The 22402-nt window shown below is 46.0% G+C and overlaps 1 protein-coding gene across 2 annotated transcripts in view; it reads right to left on the reverse strand.

Annotated features, from left to right (window-relative positions):
- PCNX2 (pecanex 2) overlaps positions 1–22402 on the reverse strand; it is a 288644-nt gene that overhangs the window by 221530 nt on the left and 44712 nt on the right. For both annotated transcript variants that reach the window (XM_032312937.1, XM_032312936.1), the window contains exons 8-9: positions 20577–20670; positions 7781–7916 (exon numbers count right to left, since the gene is read on the reverse strand). In XM_032312937.1, the coding sequence (XP_032168828.1) occupies positions 7781–7916; positions 20577–20670 (230 nt within the window). The remainder of the gene's footprint in view (positions 1–7780; positions 7917–20576; positions 20671–22402) is intronic.

Below are 22402 nucleotides of genomic sequence, written 5' to 3' on the forward strand. Positions count from 1 at the left end.
CTCCCTCTGCCTCTGCTGCCACTCTGCCTGCCTGTGCTCGCTCGCTCTCTCTCTCTCTCTGATAAATAAATAAATAAATAAATAAATAACATCCCTTGGGCATCTAACAGTCACATAGACTCCAAACCAGCCACTGCTTGATACCATCTCTAAAACATAAGCCAGGAAAGCAGCCTGTTACGATGGCATTTCCAGGGACTACATTTGCAATTAAATATCGGTTCATAGTTGTCTCATTTATTCATTAGCAATGAGGAACAAAATGTTCCATATTGCTGGACTTCTCAGAAAACCAAAGATCAGGCTCTCCAAATGTAATGAATTTAATGTTGACCTCTGTCATATCCATCGTCAAAAAATATCCAGTTTTCCCTTCTTGTGCTGTTAAATAGAAGGTACCGGACACACCTGCATACCTTCTCACTGTCAAGCTCAGGTACACTTGGTGCTCATCTTGCCGTATCATCAGTGAAAGCTCCAGACTCTGGTGTACCTTGAGATATTGTTCCCTACACTGAATAACACTAGATATCATGTTTTTTTTTTTTTTTTAAGATGTTATTTATTTATTTGACAGACAGAGATCACAAGTAGGCAGAGAGGCAGGCAGAAAGAGAGAGGAAGGGAAGCAAGGTCCCTGCGGAGCAGAGAGCCTGATGTAGGGCTCGATGCCAGGACCCTGGGGTCATGACCTGAGCCGAAGGCAGAGGCTTTAACCCACTGAGCCACCCAGGCGCCCCTAGATACCATGCTTTTTAATAATACATCATTGTTTAAACATGGAGTGAATGCAAATACACATCTTTTAAATGTACGTAGGGTATCTTAAGGAAAAAAAAAAAGTTAATTCAGAACTAGCTGTGTGGCTCTCACCCAGTATAAGAAAAAAAAACATTGCCGTTAGCATAGAAATTCCCTGTGGGCCACCGCTTGGTCCCATTCTCTTCCCTCTTCCCTCACGGGACCATCACTGTCCTGAATGTTGTGTTTATCATCCTCTCTCCGCTTCTGTTTTACATAAAGCCCAACGGTTATGGAAGCTTTGGATGCTCTTATGTATCAAATCTGTTGAATCCTCCAAGTTTTATTTTTATTATTATACTGCTCATTTCTAGTATCCAGTGCTCTTATCAGATCTGCTCGGTCATTACATGGAATTTTGCTTCTTACTCAGACTTTCAACCTCTTCTTTTATCTCTAAGACATACTTAGTCCATATTCGGAATCTAATCATTATCGTTTCTAAATCCTTTGAGAGTCCGATTCTGCTTTCTGTTTGGCATTGCTGGCTCTTATTTCTGGTATATTTTACAACTATTCACTTTCCTTGGGTCCATATGAGTAGGAATTCTTTGACAGCAATATTGAAGCTCTGTTCTTCCAGTTTAAAACTTAACCTTTGTCTCTGCTAGGCATTAGAATACCACACCAGCCTGGCACCATTTTAAAATGAATTCTTTGTGTGAGGTGTTTGGACCACCCAGGTGATCCACCGTGGAGAAGGGCTGCAGAGCCACCCCGAGGTGTGAAGCAGGAAGCTCTGGGCAGCTCCTTAGTGGGGATGGTGTTGACTGAGTGCGGTTAACTCATCCTAAGAAGAAGATGTGGCTTCTCGAAGTCACAGATTAAGTGGAGAGACTCCTGTTAGACTTCCCACACTGTGCTCTTTGTGTCATTCTCCGGGCACAGAGGCCATTAAAAATGAAGCCCCCCACATGCACCCCAATATTTATAGCAATAATGTCCACAACAGCCAAACTATGGAAAGAACCCAGGTATCCACTGACAGATAAAGAAGATGTGGTACACACACACACACTCACACACACACACACACACAATGGCATATTATTCAGCCATAAAAAATAATGAAATCTTGCCATTTGCAATGATGTGGATGGACCTAGAGGATATTATGCTAAGTGAAATAAGTCAGAGAAAGACAATTATCATGGATTTCATTCATAAGTGGAGTTTAAGAAATAAAACAGATGAACATAAGGGAAGGAAGGGAAAGATAAAACAAGATGAAACCAGAGAGGGAGACAAACCGTAAGAGACTCTTAACTATAGGAAACAAACTGAGGGTTCCTGGAGGGGAGGTGGGTGGGGGGAGGGGGTAACTGGAATGTGGGTATGAAGGAGGGTGCGTGATCTAATGAGCACTGGGTGTTCTATGCAACTGATGAATCACTAAATTCTGCCCCTGACACTAACAAAACAATACAGTATAAGTTAACTAAACTGAACTAAAAAAAAAAAAAAAAAAGACACAGCCCCCAGGTTCCTCTTTGCTGTTGGCCATTGCTTGTGGCTTCTTGCTACTATTGGTGAGACTTTTCTAGGTGCCCCAGCCCTCTGCAATCTTCTATGTCTAACCCGTATTTTTTTTTTTGTCACTGTGCTTAAAAAAACAACACAGAATTTACCATCTTAACCGCTTGTCAGTGCACAGTTCAGTACTGTTAACCGTATCCATACTGTTGTACTACCGATCTCCAGAACATCTTCACCTTCCCAAACTGAAACTCGGTCTCCAGGAAGTACTAACTCTCCCTTCTGTCCCCAGCCCCTGGCAACCACCTCTCTACCTTCTGTCTCTGTGTTTTGATGAATCTAGGATCCTCCATAAGTGGAATCACAGAGTGTTTGTCTTTTTGTGGCTGGCTTATTTCATTTGGCATAATGGCCTCAAGGTTCACCCATGCTACAGCAGGTGTCATACGTCCTTCCTTTTTAAGGCTGAATACCCGACTCTGAGGACGCCCCCCATTCTGTCCCCGCATACACCGGTCTGCGGATGCTGGGTTGCTCCCACTCCTTGGATACTGCACGTAACGCTGCTACGACCATGGGCATGTAGACATCTGCTGGATTCTTCTGGAGCGATGTCGGTGGATCTCCGCTTTACGTTCCTCTGGATGTACACCCAGGTGTGGAAGGGCTCGATCATTCTAACCTCTACTTTCACCCGTCTGTTTGGGCTCTGTACTTCTGCAAAAAAGCTTTAAGATGGGCTGTAATTTCCTGTAGGCTGACACACATAAGGCACAGGAGACTGGTAAGGAGGGCCAAGACCAGACAAGGAATGAGGACAGCAGAGAAGAGCTGCCGTGAAGGTAGGAAAGGTGCCACCTTTGAAAGGTTGCGCAGCTTCTCCTCGACTTTGACAGTGGAAGGTTAGACTCGGGCAGACTTTTTCTCAATTCAGTGGAAGTCGCCGGGGTCAGAATGCCTGGCTTGCATCAGGGGCTTCACGGGACACCACACCGAGCTCTCCAGGGAGGTCCATTTTACCACCTTTGTTCCCAGATGCTAGTGCTCTGACTCAGCTACAGAACATGAAGTTATTCTTCAGATTATAAAATATTAATGCAAATGGCATTTTAAGGGACAGCTGCTCCATCATGAAGACAGCATCCAGGACGGCCGTATACAGGATGGACTGGCTGTAGCCCTGCAGGAAAGCTGAGACGGTAAGAGCTGCTTGTGTCTGGGATTCTATTCCAATGTGAAAGAGACCGGAGCGGAAACTGTCATGGCAGCCAGAAGACCATCTTCTTTTTTTTTTTTTTTTTTTTAAAGATTTTATTTATTTATTTGACAGGCAGAGATCACAAGTAGGCAGAGAGAGAGGAGGAAGCAGGCTCCCCACTGAGCAGAGAGCCTGATGTGGGGCTCGATCCCAGGACCCTGAGATCATGACCTGAGCCGAAGGCAGAGGCTTTAACCCACTGAGCCACCCAGGCACCCCCAGAAGACCATCTTCTGTTAATGACAAGGAATTTATGTGGTTTATGATAAACCTCCCCCAACAAAGGGGAACTTTTTCCTTTATGTCCCATAGACAAAGAGTACCAGGGATACCACAGTTTACTGCTTTCTGATGTGGGAATTCAGGTCGGATGGAAAAATACGTCAAGGGTAAGCAGCAGCAAAGATGACAGCATTCTTCGGAATTACAAGAAAAATACTGGCCTTAAGTTGAGGTTTAATATTATACCCTTTGCTGTTACGGAAGGTCTGCATGAAAACAAAATCACACGAATATTCGCATCTATAGTGTTTGCAAACTTATTAAAGATTCTAGTAAATTGTGTTATTTTTGCTCCTTAAATAAAAATCCTTGTTTAAAAAAAATCTCAGAAGTTAAGGCAAAGAAAAATGATTTGACTTCTCTATTAGTTTCGGAATGGGCGGGCTGACACAACGGAATGTTCTGAAGGTGGAAGTCTGAGTCTTCTAAGGCCTTTCTCCTTTGCTTGTCAATGGCTGTCTTCTCTGTGTCCTCACGTGGTCTTTTCCCCGTGTAGATCTGTGCCTGGATTCCCCTCTTCTTAGAGGGATACCGCCCTACTGGATTAGGGCCCACCCTAATAACCTCTTTTGAACTTAATTACCTCTTTAAAGATCCTCTCTCCAAATACAGCCCCATTCTGAGGTACAAATCAGCCCATAACTTAACTTCCTGGACAAGAAAATCAGTTTCATGGAGTTTCACTTTTCGCCTTGGCTAACAAGGAACCTCAGAGCTAAATGTTTCCGTGGATTATAGCAATTATTCATGGCCTGTTTTCTGGTACAAATTTGAAATTGAAATTTTTCTCCTCATTTCAGTCATTCATTTCCTTGCCCATCCAACAAATACTTGTTGCACAGATTACCTAAGCCAGATCCTGTGAGTACTGTCCGCTGAGAATTCAAAGGATAACAAGAAAGAGTTTGTAGCTTAAAGGGGTTTGACAAGTCTTGGGGGGCAGACAAGCAATCTAGCCATGGTGACATGGTGACATGGTGACAAACACACACAACACACACAAGTGAAGCCTATCGATGCCCATGTGTCTAGAGAAGGAGAAAGGAGTGAGCCATGGGAGTGGGTGCGTTCGATAACCCTGGAGGGAGTTGGGAGTAAGGGGGCTAGCAGAGCTCCTGGAGAGCATCAGCAAAGACAGGCCTGGCCAGGGCAGGGCTCACAATGGAGAGTGAGTCTCTAATTTATATGAATGCATAGACACACTGGCCAAAAATTTCTTTTGGTTTCTGATTCACTAATTAAGCCTGAGCGAAGAACCACCCTGTCACACTGCCCAGTGGGCTACAGGCTCACACATTTCATTCTACTATTTCAAAAAAGAGATTAGAGGGGTGCATGGGTGGCTCAGTGGGTTAAAGCCTCTGCCTTCGGCTCAGGTCATAATCTCAGGGTCCTTGGACCAAGCCCCGCATCGGGCTCTCTGCTCAGCGGGGAGCCTGCTTCCTCCTCTCTCTCTCTGCCTGCCCCTCTGCCTACTTGTGATCTCTGTCTGTCAAATAAATAAAAATTATTTAAAAAAAAAAAAAGATTAGCAAACATAGTGACAGGGTAGTAGGGGAACACAAGTTCTTTTGAAGAGATGAGATAAATGCATTGGTCACACTCCCCGTAAGGATCTGTATTTACAGCATGATATTCAAGGCTCCTTCCGTGAATCTGAATTAACTGCAACAATTGAAATGATGATGAGCATATTCAGCTTAAGAAGGTGTGTGTGTGGGGGGGTATACATTTCAGAAATGGTTTTTGGTAATACTAAAATATTTAAGAACGTGAAGGTCCATCCCTCTCCCCTAAGCTACCTGAAAGTTCTACCATTCAAAATAACAGTACCTTCAAGAGCTCCATATAACTCGTTAGAATTTGGGGGCGCCTGGGTTGCTCAATCAGTTAAGTGTCCAACTCGACTTATTGAGGACATTTTTTTTTTTTTTGAGGACATGGTTTTTTTGTTTTGTTTTTTTTTTTAGATTTTATTTATTTGACACACACACAGAGAAATCACAAGTAGGCAGAGAGACAGGCAGAGAGAGAGGGGGAAGCAGGCTCCCTGCTGAGGAGAGATCCCGATGCGGGGCTCGATTCCAGGATGCTGAGATCATGACCTGAGCTGAAGGCAGAGGCTTTAATCCACTGAGCCACCCAGGTACCCCTTCAGGTCATGATCTTAAGGTTGTGAGATGGAGTCCCGAGTTGGGCCCTTTGCTGGGCATGGAGCCTGCCTGAGATCATTTCTGTTCCTCTGCCTCTCTGTCCTTACCCTCTCCCCACTCAAACATTCTCTTTCTTGAAAAAAATTTTTTTTGACGATGTTAATCATTATCACTGATTCTATGGCATAATTTTGCCATATATGATCTCTAATCCTCATAACCTTACAAGATCTCTTCCTCATAAATGCTATTATCCCAATTTAAAATGTGGTGAACTGAGCCTCTGAGAGGTCAGGTCGCTTTCCCTGAGGCCCTGCTCTGGGAGGAGGAGGGTGGGGCGCTGAAGCCTGCTTTCCTTCTGCAGTCTCGTGCAGGGGAACCCAGCAGAACCCAGGGCTCAGACAGTGCTCACAGTTAAGGCCGAAGCCACCTGCACAGCTAAACAGAACAACACGTATGGGTCCCACTGTGAAGAAACAAATTAAAAACACAAATTTGAAAAGGAAACCATCAAAAAAAATGGACAATGACCAAAGTAATTAGGATGAACAATAATGGAGATCAAATAATATGTTACTTAAAAGGATCTTAAAGTCAGACTTGGGACTTGGAGCATGAACTGTACCTAATTAAAAGCTAAAATATAAAGGAGGGCCTGTTATACGGAGGAGAGCAAGTGACCAGGCCTACGCTCAGAATGCACACAGGTGCGTTTAAGTTGTAGGCCTCCTGTCGAGGACAGAAGTGTAGAGCTCCCTGGAAAAGCTCCTGCAGGAGAGGTAGAGGAGTGAAGAGGATACAGTATAGGTCGGAGGCCTGTCAAGGCCAGTGCTGGGAAGGGGGAGTTGAAAGGGCCTCTGTTTGGTTGTCAGATGTGGGCTCATGAGACATCATGGCAGAAGCTGCTGGGGAGAGGTGAGCAGAGCTGGAAATCTCAATAGTGACCAAAGGACAAAGTGAAAGGAACGTTGGGCTGGGACGAGTCCGGCCAATGTCCCAACACCAGGGCCTTCTGCACTGGTTTCCTTAGATGGTAAGTCTAAGGGAAAATCCCACCTAACCTCCAAGATTTCCTGTGAGGTTCATGCTCCAAGTCCTAAGCCTGAGTTCAAAGTTCTTTTAAATAACATATTATTTGATCTCCATTATTGTTCATCCTAATTACTTTGGTCATTGTCCATTTTCTGATGGTTTCCTTCTCAAATTTGTGTTTTTAATTTGTTTCTTCACAGTGGGACTCATACGTGTTGTGTCTTGAAGCGTTTGCTCTGCCTCTCCCAGAGTCATCCTCATAAAGGTGGCTGAGTGAATGAATGAACATCAGTAAGTCACCTCTTGATAGTGTAATGGAAGCCTTCATCTTCTAAGCCCCCTGATGATAGTGCCATTTCCTCTAAGAATGAAATCTCTCTTCACGTCAAGATTCTCTTTCAGAATCTCTGAATATTTAGTATAGAAGGTTGTCATAAATTAATAAAGAAAAATTCAGACTATTTTCCAACCATGGTGAGCAAAATGCATCCCAACCAAGGAAGCCCTTATGGGATCCCTGCATCTTGGCAACCCAAGAATGATGTCATGAATTTCTAACGTGCTTGGAAGAGCAGTAAGACAATGACAGTCCTGTTCGTGTCGATGAAGGATACCGGTCACTTAAACGGCGTCTTTCCTGTGTTCCTCCCGTAGGCTACCATGCGGTGAGATATCCACAACCCAGCCACAGCATGGACTTCATGGTAGGACCTGACTGATTCAAAACCAGTTTCAAGACCCCAGATTCTGGAAACTTCCCAGTGCGGCAGGAACGTACCCGTGGGGTTTCAGACTGGGTCCTCCGTGCCACCATGAGTAGCAGCTGTTGTTGAAGTGCACTGACCGCTGGGTCCCCAGAAGAAGGGTCCTGACTCTCGGATGTGGTGGTGCTGGACGAGCTGATCTGCATCTCTCTGGGGAGCGGCAAGAGACAAGCTCTGGTTACGTGGGAGCGGGGGAGTCATGTGCTCATTACCCACAAACACAAGGACACTGGGGATCCCCACTGCAGGGAGCGGCTAAGCCTTCTACAACCATTACCCCCTTATATGCCCAGGGAAGGGCTGACATTTTGATGCAACGCTCTCTGCGGGCAGAAGGACGATCACCCTGCACACATTCAAGTTACTCAGGCTGCCCAGAGTTGCCGCGTATGGGGGCGGATAGGTAGATCCCTGGTGTTCTAGAAATGATGACCTTAATTTTCTACATAGTTCGTGGATGGGGAGGTGGAAGCAACGGTTTCTAGCTTCCCAGTCTGTGAAAACAGTAAACAGTAGCCTGGATAATTCAAAGACAGCAATCAGGAGGAAATGCTGACTATCTAGCATCTCTGTTACCTCCCACAACCCCCAGCACACTCCGCATTCCCTCTTCACGCCCCCCCAAAGCAAAGAAGGTGCACAGGGGGTACAAGAAATGCCTCAGGTAATTGGAAAAGAGGACACCACTAAATTAGTTGTAATCTATATTAAATAGTTTTATTGTCTTTAATCACATATAGGTTGACAGGATGTAAATTAATAAAACTCTTCCACAAATCTCAAGCCTGGCATCTTTCCTTTGGCTCAGAAAGCAAAAACCAGGACACACTTCTCCACCCGCTTCTCTAGCAGGGTGCCGATCGCCTTGAGGGGGCAATCCTGACTGCCTACCCTACAGTCATTTCTAGTGGAATTCCTGCTAACATAGCTCCAATTTTATTCATTCATCTAAGACTATGGCTTCAGAAGAGAGACTAGGTCCCTCTCTAGTCCTGGGGATCAACCCTGGTCATTTTACGGGCATCACTCTAACCCCATTTACCCTGGACCAGTGCCTAGATTCGAGAAGGGAGAACGTATCCTAAAAGGCCACTGTGGCACAAAGGGGAGGTGGCTGAGCATATCAGGGAGCCCGTGCATAAGTTTTTCTATTTCTTAGAAGATCACAAAAGTGAGACACTCTCTTATTCCCGGACTTCAGATGCTACATGAGTAAGAAACATTCGGGGCTGCGGCAGCCACACTGTCAGCATGAGGAAAAAGCCTGAGGACAGCAGAGCCAAGAAAACTCATTTCCTGATGATAATATTGAGTGTCTTAATTCACTAAGCTCCACTGATGATATCTTTGGACTTCCTGTCTAACCTACTGTGATTCTGGGTCTTATGAAACTTGCAGCTGGAACTACCTCAAAAACGTAGGTGCTACACTTAACATATGTCTTTCTGATTTCTACCTCACATTTCATTATAAAGTCTCTGACAGGTTTTTGGATCTTTCTTACTCTTCACTCCTTACGGCTGCATTCACAAACACATAAATATTTATCCCATCAGAACAGTGTTTAAAATACTCCCACTGTACGCACACACGTGTGCACATACACACTTCTCTACATTTTTCAGACACAATTCACAACCATTTGATGATCTGTTTGGTAAAGGCGTCCCTGTAAAGAACCATTCAGGAAACCTCGTGCATCAAATACAGGATTTAGGAAGCAAATCAAGAAGTACGTGGAGTTTGCTAACTTAAGAATCCTGTCCTTCCGCTATCTGGCCAACTGGCCCACCGACAATGCCTTTGCTTCCTCTCTGTGGTCTGGGTGTGACATCTTTTACTAACAGAAAAAAGAACCCGTCAGATTTATAAAGGCAATGGTTCATTCAAACTTTTTTGCTTTGTACAGAAACCACGGCGTCCTGTAATTCTGTTGTTCCATCACTAAATATAATAGGGCTGAAAGTGCCCGATCAGATTCAGGGAAATCTGCATCTCGGCAAATTCAAGCACGTCACTAAAACCAAAAGATCAGTCTGATGTCATGTCAGCAATGTGAGGGATGGCTAGAAACCGGCAGGCGTGGGGGGGCAATGTGTGCATCTGTGAGAAAGATCTGGAAAGTGAATAGCGCCCTCTACTGCCAACCAAAATAAACCGAGAAGTGGCTATTGTGTGAGGTGTAACAGACAGCTGTCAGGGCCAGCCTCCTCTGCCCCCCTGCAGGTGCTTCTTGCCAGGAAACATGACAAGAAGGAGGTGTTAACACCCCCCAGTTACCATCTGCGTATTACTTAGCATGTGTCTGATAGTAAAATAATAATAACAATAAATAACCTTATTTTCTTATTGAGGCTATTTAAAAGTCCCATGTAAAAATCTAGGGTTTGGTTTCTTTTCAAAATCTTTTGGGTAAGTTCTAGAATGAAACAAAACATGGCTTGAAATATTGCTCTGCTAATCACTGTGACTATAAACATTTGTTAGCTCAAATCCTCACCTGGAAAACAGGGATGATATCTCCGGCTTAGGAGTTGTAAGAATCCAATGAGACGGGGTACGTAACCACCAAATGGTGTCTCCCCTATAGCAGACAATTAACAACCCTACCTTACTGTTTTATTTCCTTCTATTGACATAGGACCCAACTTTGTTTATTTTCATATGAAATAGCGAATGATCCCGATGCTTTTCATACACACACATGAATTCTTGTTGTCTCAATGAGGAGACAGTGTCATGCACTCAACTCACACTTAATCCTCTTTATTTTATAAAAAGAGACCCAAACTTCAGCTTACTAAGTTAGCTTTTTAAGTTCTCACTTAATTAACCTCTTTCATGAAAGTTGCATATTCAAAACAAAGTATGATGATATTAAGAAAGCGTAGCTTTGCTCTAGTTTCAGGACCAGTAGGTCGGAATCAGAAAGCCTGAAGTGGCTTCCTACTTGGCCAGCAGGAGACGGTTCAAGGTTACAGTCAGCACTGCTCAACCAGAAGAGAGTCCCCCTGCCCTTAGATGTTCTTGAGGTCCTGATGCGGCTGTAATCCCCACGCACCAGCTGGCCCACTCAAGAACCAAAGAGGCGGTGATGTCACAAAAATCATGCAGTAGACGCAAGTCTGCCCTCTAGCCTTTACAGAACGCCTGTCTGTCTTAGACAGCTCTTCTCAGACTACCTGCTTCTTGTTTTCCCTTTCCTAGATGTGCACTGTGAGCTGCACAGTGATCTAAAAAGTCTCTGTCTGGGGCGCCTGGGTGGTGCCGTTAGTTGGGCCTCTGAATCTTGGTTTCGGCTCAGGTGGTGATCTTGGGGCTGTGGGGTCCGGCCCCACGTCGGGCTCTGCGCTCTGCATGGAGACTTCTGGAGATTCTCTCTCTTTCCCTCCACCCCTCCTGCTTGTGCTCCCTCCCCCCAACAAATCTTTTAAAAAATAAAAATAAAATAAATACATAAAAAATCAAAAGTCTCTATTTTACTAACTTAAGGCCAGAGATTTCCCCTGCATTAATAAATGTAATGGGTAAGGGCTGGGTTTTAACAGATTGTCCCTTCCCTAAAGCAGTAACATTCCAACCCTGTAGTAAAAAAAATGTACTCGGAACTACTGCAGAACAACACTTGCATATTTGGACTTGATTACCCACTCCCTGGTTCATCTCTGGTAAACTCGTTTGGTTCAGGGTGATAGCACTGATCGCATGGAAACTGGACTGAGCTCAGAACAGGAGCAGAAATAGTGGCTAATGAAAGAAACTGCTAGATAAAAGCAGACGCTAGAAGGAAATAAAAAGGGACCAGGAGCTAGAAGCTGGTCTGGGCCAGGACGGTGACTCTCGCATGGGCAGAGCTGGGCCTCGGATCGATGGTGACAGTGTTCCACCACATTGCAGCCCTCCCCCCACCAGGTTTCATTCCATTAGTCTAGGCTTCTACAATTAGCAATCAAAATACATGTGCTTCTTCTATATTTTCCCATTAATGTGGGGAAAAAAAGTCCTGAAATTCTTCTTCTTCCCAAGATCTCCAAAACTATGACCCATCCCCTAGAGGAGGAGGGCCTCTCTTTCTATCCGTCCCTCTTGTTTTTCAGGCTTCCTTGGGGGACCCCGGGAACAAACCGCCCAGGGGGACATCCTAAAAATGCAAGTTACAGCAAGCAACATGTTCAATATGTAGGATATTTAAGTAAAGCAACAATGTTTTGAAAACGATAACCTTTATTATTGAATTTTAATAGGGGTTCTAGATTTAAAGTCTGCAAATAACTCAAGGGTAAAAATTCACCTGTGCAGCCAAGCGGGAGGCAAGACCCGGACAGGGCCTCCAAGCTGGGGTCTGCTGCCACCATGTGGCAGTCTGGGGTATGGCCACCAAAACAGAAGCCCAAGGCACGGCTGGCCTGCTTCCCAGGGAGGCAGAGAAGGGGCCTCAGAAGAGATGTCTTTCCAGAATCAGCCTAGCAAACCTTCCATCCTTGTGTTTCTGTGCCTGGATGAAAATTTAATCTCTTTCTCGTGTGTCCAAGACACTGAAATAAGGATCAGAGCAGAAGGATCAGAGAGTGAGTAACGGAGGGCACAGATATTTGGAATGGCAGAAACTCTTCAAAGACAAGCCCTGGACGTTTCTTCCAGATCACTCCCACCACTGTGTGATCAAAAGCACCCAGATCTCCCAAAAGTTTGGGTTTTTTTCATTTAAAGTGGTACACACATAACTCTCCACTTTGCAAGTCAACGTAGTAATGAGACTGTATGCAAACCCTGAAACACTTATAACTAGAGTTTCCCTTCTCAACTTATACCTGAATGGGACACAGAACTGAGCATATCCAATATGGGGAAAATTCACATTTTTCCACATCTTGAAGACGTAATTGACTAACTTCAGTACCCTGTACTCTAGTTCAGCTAGTCCAAACCAGGGATCACTATTTCTTCTGACTAAAGAAAAAGGGGGAGGGGGAGAATTCTAACAGAGAGGATTATTTTTTGACAACTTTCTGCTACTTGACTTCTTTGGGAACCAGGGGCATATCATTGTGGCTTGAAAGGGCTTTCCTGAGAGCCGATCCCAAAGAAAAGGAAATTTTTACTGAGATAAGAGTCAGAAAGCCTGGTAATGTCAACAAAAGAGTAAGAATTCTAAAGAGGTGACAGAGAGTAAGTGCAGAGCTTTGACCCACCTTTGGAGCATAGTACTCAATGGGGTTAGAGACTGCAGAGTCCAAAAATAAGCCCAGTTTATAACCAGAACAATATCTGCTTTGATATGTACTACAAGGATTCAAAAGCAAATAAAAGCCAAAAGCAAGTGAATCCAGATAAATCACTGCACTATTGCCCAACCTACTCTATGTTTTCAATTAAAAACAAGTTGAGGTACAAAAATCCCCCAGCAAAATCCTATAAACTAGGATGCCCCAGTAGCACCTGGGTGGTTCAGTCAGTTACGCATCAGACCTTGGCTTAGGCTCAGGCCCTGGTCTCAGGGTCACAGGATGGAGCCCAGCGCTCTGCTCAGAGTCAGCCTGTCCCTCTCCTCCCCCACCACCCCTTCCTTGCCCCTGCACTCGTGTGTGCACAGGCACGTCCTCTCTCTCTCAAATAAATAAATAAAATCTAAACTAGTATTCTCCAGAATGAGTCTTCCATTCAGCAGACTACTGTGCCTACTTTTTGAATAATGGATGTTCAAAACAAGTATAAATACTATGTCTTCCCACCAGATTTCACTGGAGGGCAAACAATAAGCATTTTGTATGCATTTTCATTAAATCGTTTATGACACTGAAAAAGCCAGATTAATACTGAAGCACGGTTATATATCTCTCCCAGAAGAAAGCTCTGCTATGTTACTTGGGAGAATTTATAGACAAGAGAGACGTAAATCTTTGCTGAACAAAGAAAAGAAACTATCAAGCTTTAATTGTAAGACCTACAGAGGAAGTAAACAAAGGTCCAGTCTGCAAGGAACCTTTTAGACATAAGACACACTTTCCAAACAGAGAGCCTACATCAACTTTGATTTTTCTGGGTAGACTACAGCTTTCTAGGTAGATTAGCTCATTTTGGGCTCTGAGCTACTGAATCAGCCCTATGTGCGGGGTAATGAATTTATCCTTTGCAAGTTTCTTTGAGTAGCAATTCCAAATGCTGCCATTAAAGCCATAGCTCCTTCATTCTAGGATCTGGGGGAAGCAGAACTCTGTTAGCGTTACCAAACGGCCTTACGGACAGTTACTGTGCAACTGGAAAATGCTGCTTATGTTTCCTTGGCAGTTAATGAGAAATGCACTGGTTCCCACAATGACAGTGAGAGCAAGGAGGGAAATTTGTTTCCTCTCCTGGTTTCCTCCAGGAATCCCCAAAGAGACATGGAAGTTACACTGCAAACAATTCCCTATTCATGCTTGAGAGTCGAGGATATAAAACTGTCACACAGCAACCGAACTGAACAATGGCAGAGAGGAACGGCTAGCTTGCCAATAATAAGAATCGGTGGTTTAATGGCCTAGTTGGAGGCAATCCCAGTCACTGAAGTTGCCTCACAGGGAAAAAAACTGCTTTTCCAATATCTTCCATGGCTGAATGGCTTAGCAACAGCCGCAACTAGGAATCCTTCCAAGTTCAAAATCAAAGTTTGTATTTACTACAGTGGGAGAACTCGACATTGAACGGCATGAGAAGCCAGAGATACAATATTGAAGCCCCTACTCTGAAATTACGACAAGAGTTCCAAATGTTGGAGTACGACGGGCTGACAGAGAGAGTGCAAAGTCCTTAGCCGCCTGAAAATCTCATAAAGCAACTCAAAAAAGCCAAGAGGGAAGGCTTCCACCCAGGTAAAGTCAGGATGCTGAGCTCTACGATGCCAGTAGTGAACGTGAGCCCCTGGCCCACCACTTGTGTTTGCAGATAACAACAAGGTCCTTACAGCAGGTACTGTCCAAAGCACTGTTACGTCTATTATATTTAACTTGTAACGCCACTGCAGTGATCACTATGTTATTTCCATTTATGCATTAGGACACTCTTTACCTAAGAGGGTTAAATGAGTTGCTCAACGTCAACCAAGAAGTTCATGAATGCGGGAACCGAAACCTCAATCCGCCTACGACTGACGCTCACCTGCGTGCTCCGGGCCACTCGGGACCCCGATGTCCCACCACAGCCCCTTCCACATGGACGCAGAGCGCCACCGCCTCACAACTGAACGGAAAACAAGCCGGGAACATCTAACCTCAGCTCCGATCTCTGATTTCTCTGTGCTGAGGGTTTAAACAGTCATTTCGCAGGTTTGTTTGGGTTCTGTGGGTTATTTTAGTTTTAGTTTGAGGGTTTTTGGGGTTCCATTTCTCCACTTACAAAAAGATCAGATTCTGTATCCAAATGAGCAGGCAAGCCGCTGGTGCTCCTGGCTCCTGCGTTCCCACCTTCGCGGCGTCATCTGATGATGTTGTCTTGATAATCAGTGCCACGTTCGTGAAACTGTTTCTGTCTACAAAGGGGTCAGAGTGCTCCTGCCACCAGGAGAACGAAGTGTGAGCTGTCTGACCAGTCTCATGGCCCCTTGGTCAACTCCCTTCCTCCCGTTCAGCTTCTCGTCAGCTCCCCTAACTGCCCCGCTGGTCCGCGCCCGGTCCTGTGCGCCCACGGGCCTGCCCGTGATTGGATTTGATTCGGCTCAGTAGTTAGGGAACACCTGTCTGCAGAGGGCTGCGTGCGGGCTCTGACGCCGCACTGCCTTCCGGCAGCTACCGTTGGGGCAGACGGGAGTCCTACCCAAATGGATGAAGTGCCAGAGGGAACGTGGTAAGTCCCCCTCTAAGGGCGGCTTGGAAAAGTCGCTTTATTGTCGCGGTAGAGACTGATCAGATGAAGAAGCATAAGGAGGCAGAGTGTCCTCTGTGCTCTAAGAGATGATTACTCCAAACGCCAGGAACAGAGAAGAGCATTCAAGGCAAGGAAGAGCAGATGCTTAGAGAGGAAGGGCTGAGAGTCGGCTTGTGTGGGCTTCGCAGAGCGGAAACATGACGCACCGGGCCACGCAGGGGTGTGGAGAAACGGGCTCACTGCACCCCTGCCCAGACACGCACTGGGGGCCACATAAGGGCATCTCCATAGGACATGTTTCTGCGGGAAGGGCGGCTCCCCAGGAGGACACAGGGTGCGGGGTGAAGGCCTGGGCTTCAGAGCAGGAGGGACAACCAGGAGTCCTCAGGCCACAGCCAGCCACACACGTCACCTGTGGCCTGTGGTATTGCCAAAAAAAGAATGAAAACTGATCATGTGAAACAAAACAGATTTTACATAGAAGTGTGGATTTTGGATCCTTGCAGAAAATACTGGAATATCTGGTCCGGCCAGGTTTTCTGGATCAGGCCTAGGCAGACGGAGGAGAAGCAGCAGCAGCCCCCAAAGACAGGATAAACGCCCTCCCAGGGACCGCCGTGGCCACCACACCTACCCCCTGCCACTGGCCAGCTTCCCCTGCTTATTCTCCCTGCCTGGGAGCCACGGAACTCTGAGTCTGTGGCCCCCGCTGGCAGAGAGGAGCAGGGAGGGAGATTTCGGCGTCCAGGGGCCACGGACCAGCCCCTGCGGCCGAGCATGTTTCTTAGACGGTCCTATTTCCTGGGCTGTGATATGGAGCGAATATCGCCGTCCTCTGTTCTGTCGCGCAGGTGAGATCCGGTAATCGATGACTCAGCCCAGTGCTTCACACCTGACACATGTTTAACAAGTGGTGGCCGCCACGACCAGAATTACCGCAGGGAAATGCTTCCTTCAGGGCCAGGAACGGCCGTAACCACCAGGAAGAGGTGTGTCGGAACACAGGTGCAAGGCGAGAGGGACCTGGCCCTTCTAGGTGGGAAAATCCTAACCTGTGGCCTTGCATGTGATCAGCTGCCTTCGGCTCCGGCACCTTTCTTTACCTTAGAGACAGAGAGGACGCTCTCTCCTATGCATGCCCCTCACACAGTGGTGCATCAACATGGGGGTTAAAGTATTTTAGTTGAGGGGCGCCTGGGTGGCTCAGTCGGTTAAGCATCTGCCTTTGGCTTCGGTCGTGATCTTGGAGTCCCAGGATCTAGTTCTCCATTGGGCTCCCTGCTCAGCGGGGGGGTCTGCTTCTCCCTCTGCCCCTCGCCCCACGTGTGTTCCCCCTCTCTCACTCTCTGTCAAATAAATAAAACCTTTAAAATAAAATATCTCTGTTGAAACAGCCTGCTTGCTTCTATCCTACTTACAAGAGTTCTTCCTTGGTATAACCAATTCAAAGACCCAGATCATCATTCTATCATGAACTGCCATGAAAGCCAAGGCTTATTATGAATCCAAAGCAACCAGCCTCCGGGGACAGGTGGCATAGCTTTCACTGTCCCCCAATCTGGGGAGGACTCTGAGACTGCTGGGATATCCAGCACAAGCCCGTGGGACAACAGTTTAAATCCCGAAGATCATCTGACTCTGCAGAGCACTGAGCCGTTCCTGCATGAGTTAAACAGATGGCGGCCCCTTAACCACTTTCCCAGAACCACCGAGGGAACCGCTTCAATGCTATAATTCTGCTAAGTGAAGGGACTTAAGTTTTGTTCTCACGCATGAAGCAGGAAGCACGGTCCATCTCCTATACCCAAATGAGCCATTGAATTGCCACAACACCCCATAACCAAGTCCCCTCTAAATGATGAACCTATTTCAGAGCATAGACCGTCTGGGAACATGGATCCTCTCAAACACCGGCCTGCCCGCGAGATAGCAAACAAGTATATTATCCCATGTTATCTGTGAAGCATGACGAGGACAAGCTATGCGGGGCTGGGTGCTGTTCCTTCCTGGAGCTCTTAAGAACCAGCGTCCTATCAAATTGCCTTGGAGAGAGGGCAGGTGGACAGAGACAGAACCTGGCATGCAAGGTGGTGGGCCAAGAAGTCTCCGTGGGGACGTTCACAGACGAGAAATGTTAGAGACAACAAGGGACATTATACAAAGCTTTTCTCGAAGGGCAAAGCTGCTTCTACAAAACTTGATCATCATTCTCTTTAACGAAGTTCGGTAATTAAACTGGTCGAACAATTTTACCAGGAACAGAGTCCATGGGAGTCATCTGTTGGTTTTCGCTGCCCTGCCTCCGTCCAGCTCACTCCAAACTTCCCTCTGTAGGGCAACCCCCATGATTTCTTTCTGTGGAACCTGCAATCCAGCTCTGCAGCTGAGTGTAGAGCCAAGTCACGTACTTGCCCTGGGCGACTGGGCTCCAGGAACGTGGCCCAGCCAGAACCCATCAGACTCAAGAAGACTCCTCAGGGGTTTACCGGAAAGAAGCCTGGTGTCCTCAATGGACTTGAATGAGAGGAGAAAACACAGGCCTGAGGCTACAGGAGGCATCTTCTGACACCAGAGCACGCATCTGACTGACAATGGAATCGAAACACAGGAATGAGGAAGCGGTAGAGAAAGACACCGCACCCTTGAAAACGTCTACAAGATGCCTCCGTTGAATGACCCCAAATCCGCACAGTGATAAGACCTGTTTGACTTGGATTGTCCCGTGTGCGCCAGGAAGGGCTCTCACTGCAGTGTGCATGGGAAAAGGCGGAGCTCGGGAAGGGCTGACCTGAGACTCTCCACGTGGCTACGCAGGGCTGCTCAGCACAGACGTGCAACAGCCCCGGGCACCTGTGCGGAGCCCCGGCCTCACCTAGCAGAAAACCCTCGACCTTGGAGGACATGCACTGTGGCAAACTGAAACCCGGGCAGCTGTGGGAATGGAGGACAGGCCACAAAAGAGCTCGAATCTGGGGAGGAAATGCAGAGGGGATGAAAGAAAAACAAGACCTCGGGGAAATCTAATAAAAAGGGAGAACTTGGGGGAGAACAGGAGTCAGAGGGCAGTTCCCCAGGAGGGATGACCTGAGGAGGTGGAGCCTCCTGGAAACCCATTCTCTCTGATTCTGATTTGCACACGCTACGTTTTTAGTCTTTTCAGGCCCTGGATATGTGGCCTTATGCTAACGGGCATTACTGGCAAATGTAATTAAAGTATTTACCAAGGGGGAAAGTGAAGTACATTTGTCCAGGAAAATAAAAATAAGAAAGTCTTGTAACTTTATTTTGGAATAGATAAGGGCCTGATAACTGTTCTAAATTTAGTTTAAAAACACTACAGCTTCCAACAAGGATTGCAAAAAAATGTGACAGCTTTCAAAGCTGTGTTCACACAGAATTAAGTATTTGGCTTCAGAAAGCTGCCATCTTAGATCTCTAAATCCATGAAGCCACTGCCACGAAATGTCCCACGGGCTGAGGCCGAGGTGTGGAGGGCAAACCTCCCTCTCCTCGTGGGGGACATGTGCATGGAGCCTTGCCATGTTTCTGGCTGGAGAAGAATTTTGTTTTCTGTCTATTTTGACTGGAGTGTGGGCACCGGAGGGAGACAGAGGGTGAGTGAAAGGCGTATGAGTGATGGAGATCATGCCCTTGCCCCACAGGAGTGACTCAGTTTTGGGGCCCAGGTGTGTCCATGTGGCCTAGGGGAACCACGGCCCGCAGCACCCATCAGATCTGCCCCAACGGCCGACCCCAGCTTCTTCGGCAGCAGGGACCGCAGTGAGGGAACGCCCTGCAAGGCTGGCACACAACTTCCCAGCTGGAGGGCAGACAGCAAGGTCAAAGGCGAACTTTCTTCAAGGCCCTTGTGAGGCTCCCCCTGCAATTTCCTAGGCACACCCCTGGAGGGAACTTTGACCTTGGGGAGGGGTCATCAACCACAGGATCTGGAATCAAGGTTCCTGCAACTCCCTTTGAACGCTCCAGGTGTGACGCCCAAGGCATTCTAACCGCACCACAAAGGACTCCCCTATGTCTTCAAGTACACACACAAGTACATACACAAGTACACACACAAGTCTAACGACACGTACGCAGAAAACGTACTTCCTCGCTTAGGGCAAGCAACAAAGGCACGTTCACAGATTATCCTCAAAGAATCTTCAAGTCTGGGGGCACCTGGGTGGCTCCGTCAGTTAAGCATTCGTTTCTGGCTCAGGTCATGATCCCATGGTCATGAGACTGAGCCCCAACGGGCTCTGCCCTCAGCAGGGAGTCTGCTTGGGGTCCTTCCCTCTCCTCCTAACATGCACCCCAGCTCCACTGCTCAGGCACGTGGGAGCGCTCCCCACCCTCTCAAAGAAAGGAAGGAAGGAAGGAAGAGTAAGCTGAAGCCCAGAATGAACAACGAACTCAGTCCGCCACTGGTAAGACCTACGACTCGCTCAACGCTGCCATGAACCCAGCTATGTTCCGGATACACAAGCTAATTTAGTATCAACTTAATTAACATAATTTAGAAAGTTGGTCCATCCATTCTGAAGGAAGGAAAAGAGAACAAATACTCAGATCACCTATCTGAAAGAGAGCCAGCCTTCACCAGTGCGGATGAGCGCTAACTTCGCTTCTGGTCTGTTCCTCGGGACACATTTAAGAACGCGTTCTTCTCGAGCTGCAACACTGTCTTCCCTGAAGGGAGTGCTACAGTTTGCATAGGATTCTACTTTATGTTTATGAGATTAATTCATTGTTGGACGCAGCTACTATGAAAACGGGTCAGTTTATTCTTTATTTTTCTAAAACATCAGATTTCCTTTCTCGCATAGGAAACCCACAAAGCTTTGACACCTACAGAGGGATTAACACCTTCACCCCCACCAGGATCCTCACTTCATTTGCAGTCAGAGGAATCTGCATGTCCCCCAGCAACAGGACAGCCCTGGAACCTGAAACCAAACCTCCACCTACCGAGCATGAGAGAAACTATCATGATTCGACGGCAGGTGCTGGAAAGGGCCTTCTCTCTGGTTGCCAGACTTTAAGTAACAGGATCTAATTTCCCCTGGAAAACCACAAAATTTCGGCAAAGAATATTAGACAGTTATTGGTATCTGATCATTTCAGCTTAAATTTTGCCATGTCAGAGGGAACTCATTTTAGACTGTTTTAATAATAATTGTGGGTAATCTAGGTTCATTCTTTCTATTTTTTTTCCACAGGGTGTATAACTTAACTAAGAAAATCTTCTTGACATACCTCTCTAATAACATGCTTAGACAAGCTTGCCTCAGTTACTAGACTTAATTGCTTTTCTTCAATTAATTTGCACTATCTCTTAATTCACTTTTGTATACATTTTAACCTGGGACAACTTGGAGGTTAGAGGCACCGACCACCCACATTGTTGAAAATCCACATATAACTTTTGATTCCCCCAAGACTTAACTACAAACAGCCTGCCTGTTGGTGACCAAAAGTCTTACCCATAACATGACGTCAACTCATACACAGTTTAAATGTTGTATGTTTTATATATTATTTTCTTATAATAAGGTAAGCCAGAGAAAAGAAAATGTTATTAGGAAAGTCATAAGGAAGAGAAAATGCATTTATAATCTTGCACTGTATTTATCCAAAAAAACCCATGTACAAGCGGACCCACCCAGTTCAAACCCTGTTGTGCAAGGGTCCACTGCATTCTCTTGGGTTCGCTGTTTCATCATGGGTCAGGCCGACCGGTGGGAGCCATAACTTGGGAGTTTTTGTATCATGTGCATAAAAAGGCTTATCAGGTGTGGCTTTGCTTGGTGGTGTGCATGAGGCCATCCCCACCTGGGAATTTTCAGATGAGCCCTGGGGCAGCCCAAGCTGACTGGTGTGTCAGCCTGGTAATGAGGAAAATCCAGAGATGGAATTAATTTGCAGAGTTAAATTAGCCCGCTAAAGAGGTTCAGGGTACTGAGGTGTGAAAACCAGTTCATTTTGTAAATGTCAGCGGTCTCCCCGGAAGAGGTTTTAGGAATACCTTCTCCAGGTGACACAGGAGTGTAATTAACCAGCTGGAATGGAGACAAAAGGACTGGACCTCAACTTGGAGGTTCCTGCCACCAAGAGATACATTAATAAGCACAAATCTCAGCCCCCTGGAGGCTTTGATAGAAGTGTTAATGTTGTTCTTTATAATGCAAAAGACTCCTTGTATTTCTGCAGATGCAAAAGCACTTCAGTCCTTAAACTACTGTTCTGCAGAGAGGGTAACCTAGTAGTTTGTGATCCAAACCTGGGATCATTTATCAAGTAAAATAACAAACATTAACAGATCTATAAGGGACTTAAACAAAAGACCCATCCTGAAAAAGCAAGAACCTATATATCCCTTATCTACAGAACTTTGAACTTGCCACTTAATATTCTTTCTTTCTTTTTCCTTTTCCCTTCCTTCCTTCCTTCTTTTTTTCTTTTTCTATTTTAAATCCTTTTTATAACAAGGCACTAAAAATATATATCAAGGTCAGATATTCAACATACATCCAAGAAATATTTACTAGGTGCTAGGCATTGCTTTCCTAAAGTTCACAGTTGTGAGGTGGACAACATCATTAATCAAATCATAGGTCAATAAATAATCAGAAGCTCAAAGAAAGAGAAGGATAAGGTGTTCAGAGACTGAAAAGCATAGGAACCTGATTAAGTCTGGGGAGTCCAGGGAAATTTTTTCCTGAATAACTGTCTTTAGAATTAAGATATGAAGGACACATAACACATTGTTAGCACGGGGATCTGCTATGTGCAAA

This window comes from Mustela erminea, chromosome 14, assembly GCF_009829155.1.
Source record: "Mustela erminea isolate mMusErm1 chromosome 14, mMusErm1.Pri, whole genome shotgun sequence".
In the NCBI taxonomy this organism is placed as follows: domain Eukaryota; kingdom Metazoa; phylum Chordata; class Mammalia; order Carnivora; family Mustelidae; genus Mustela; species Mustela erminea.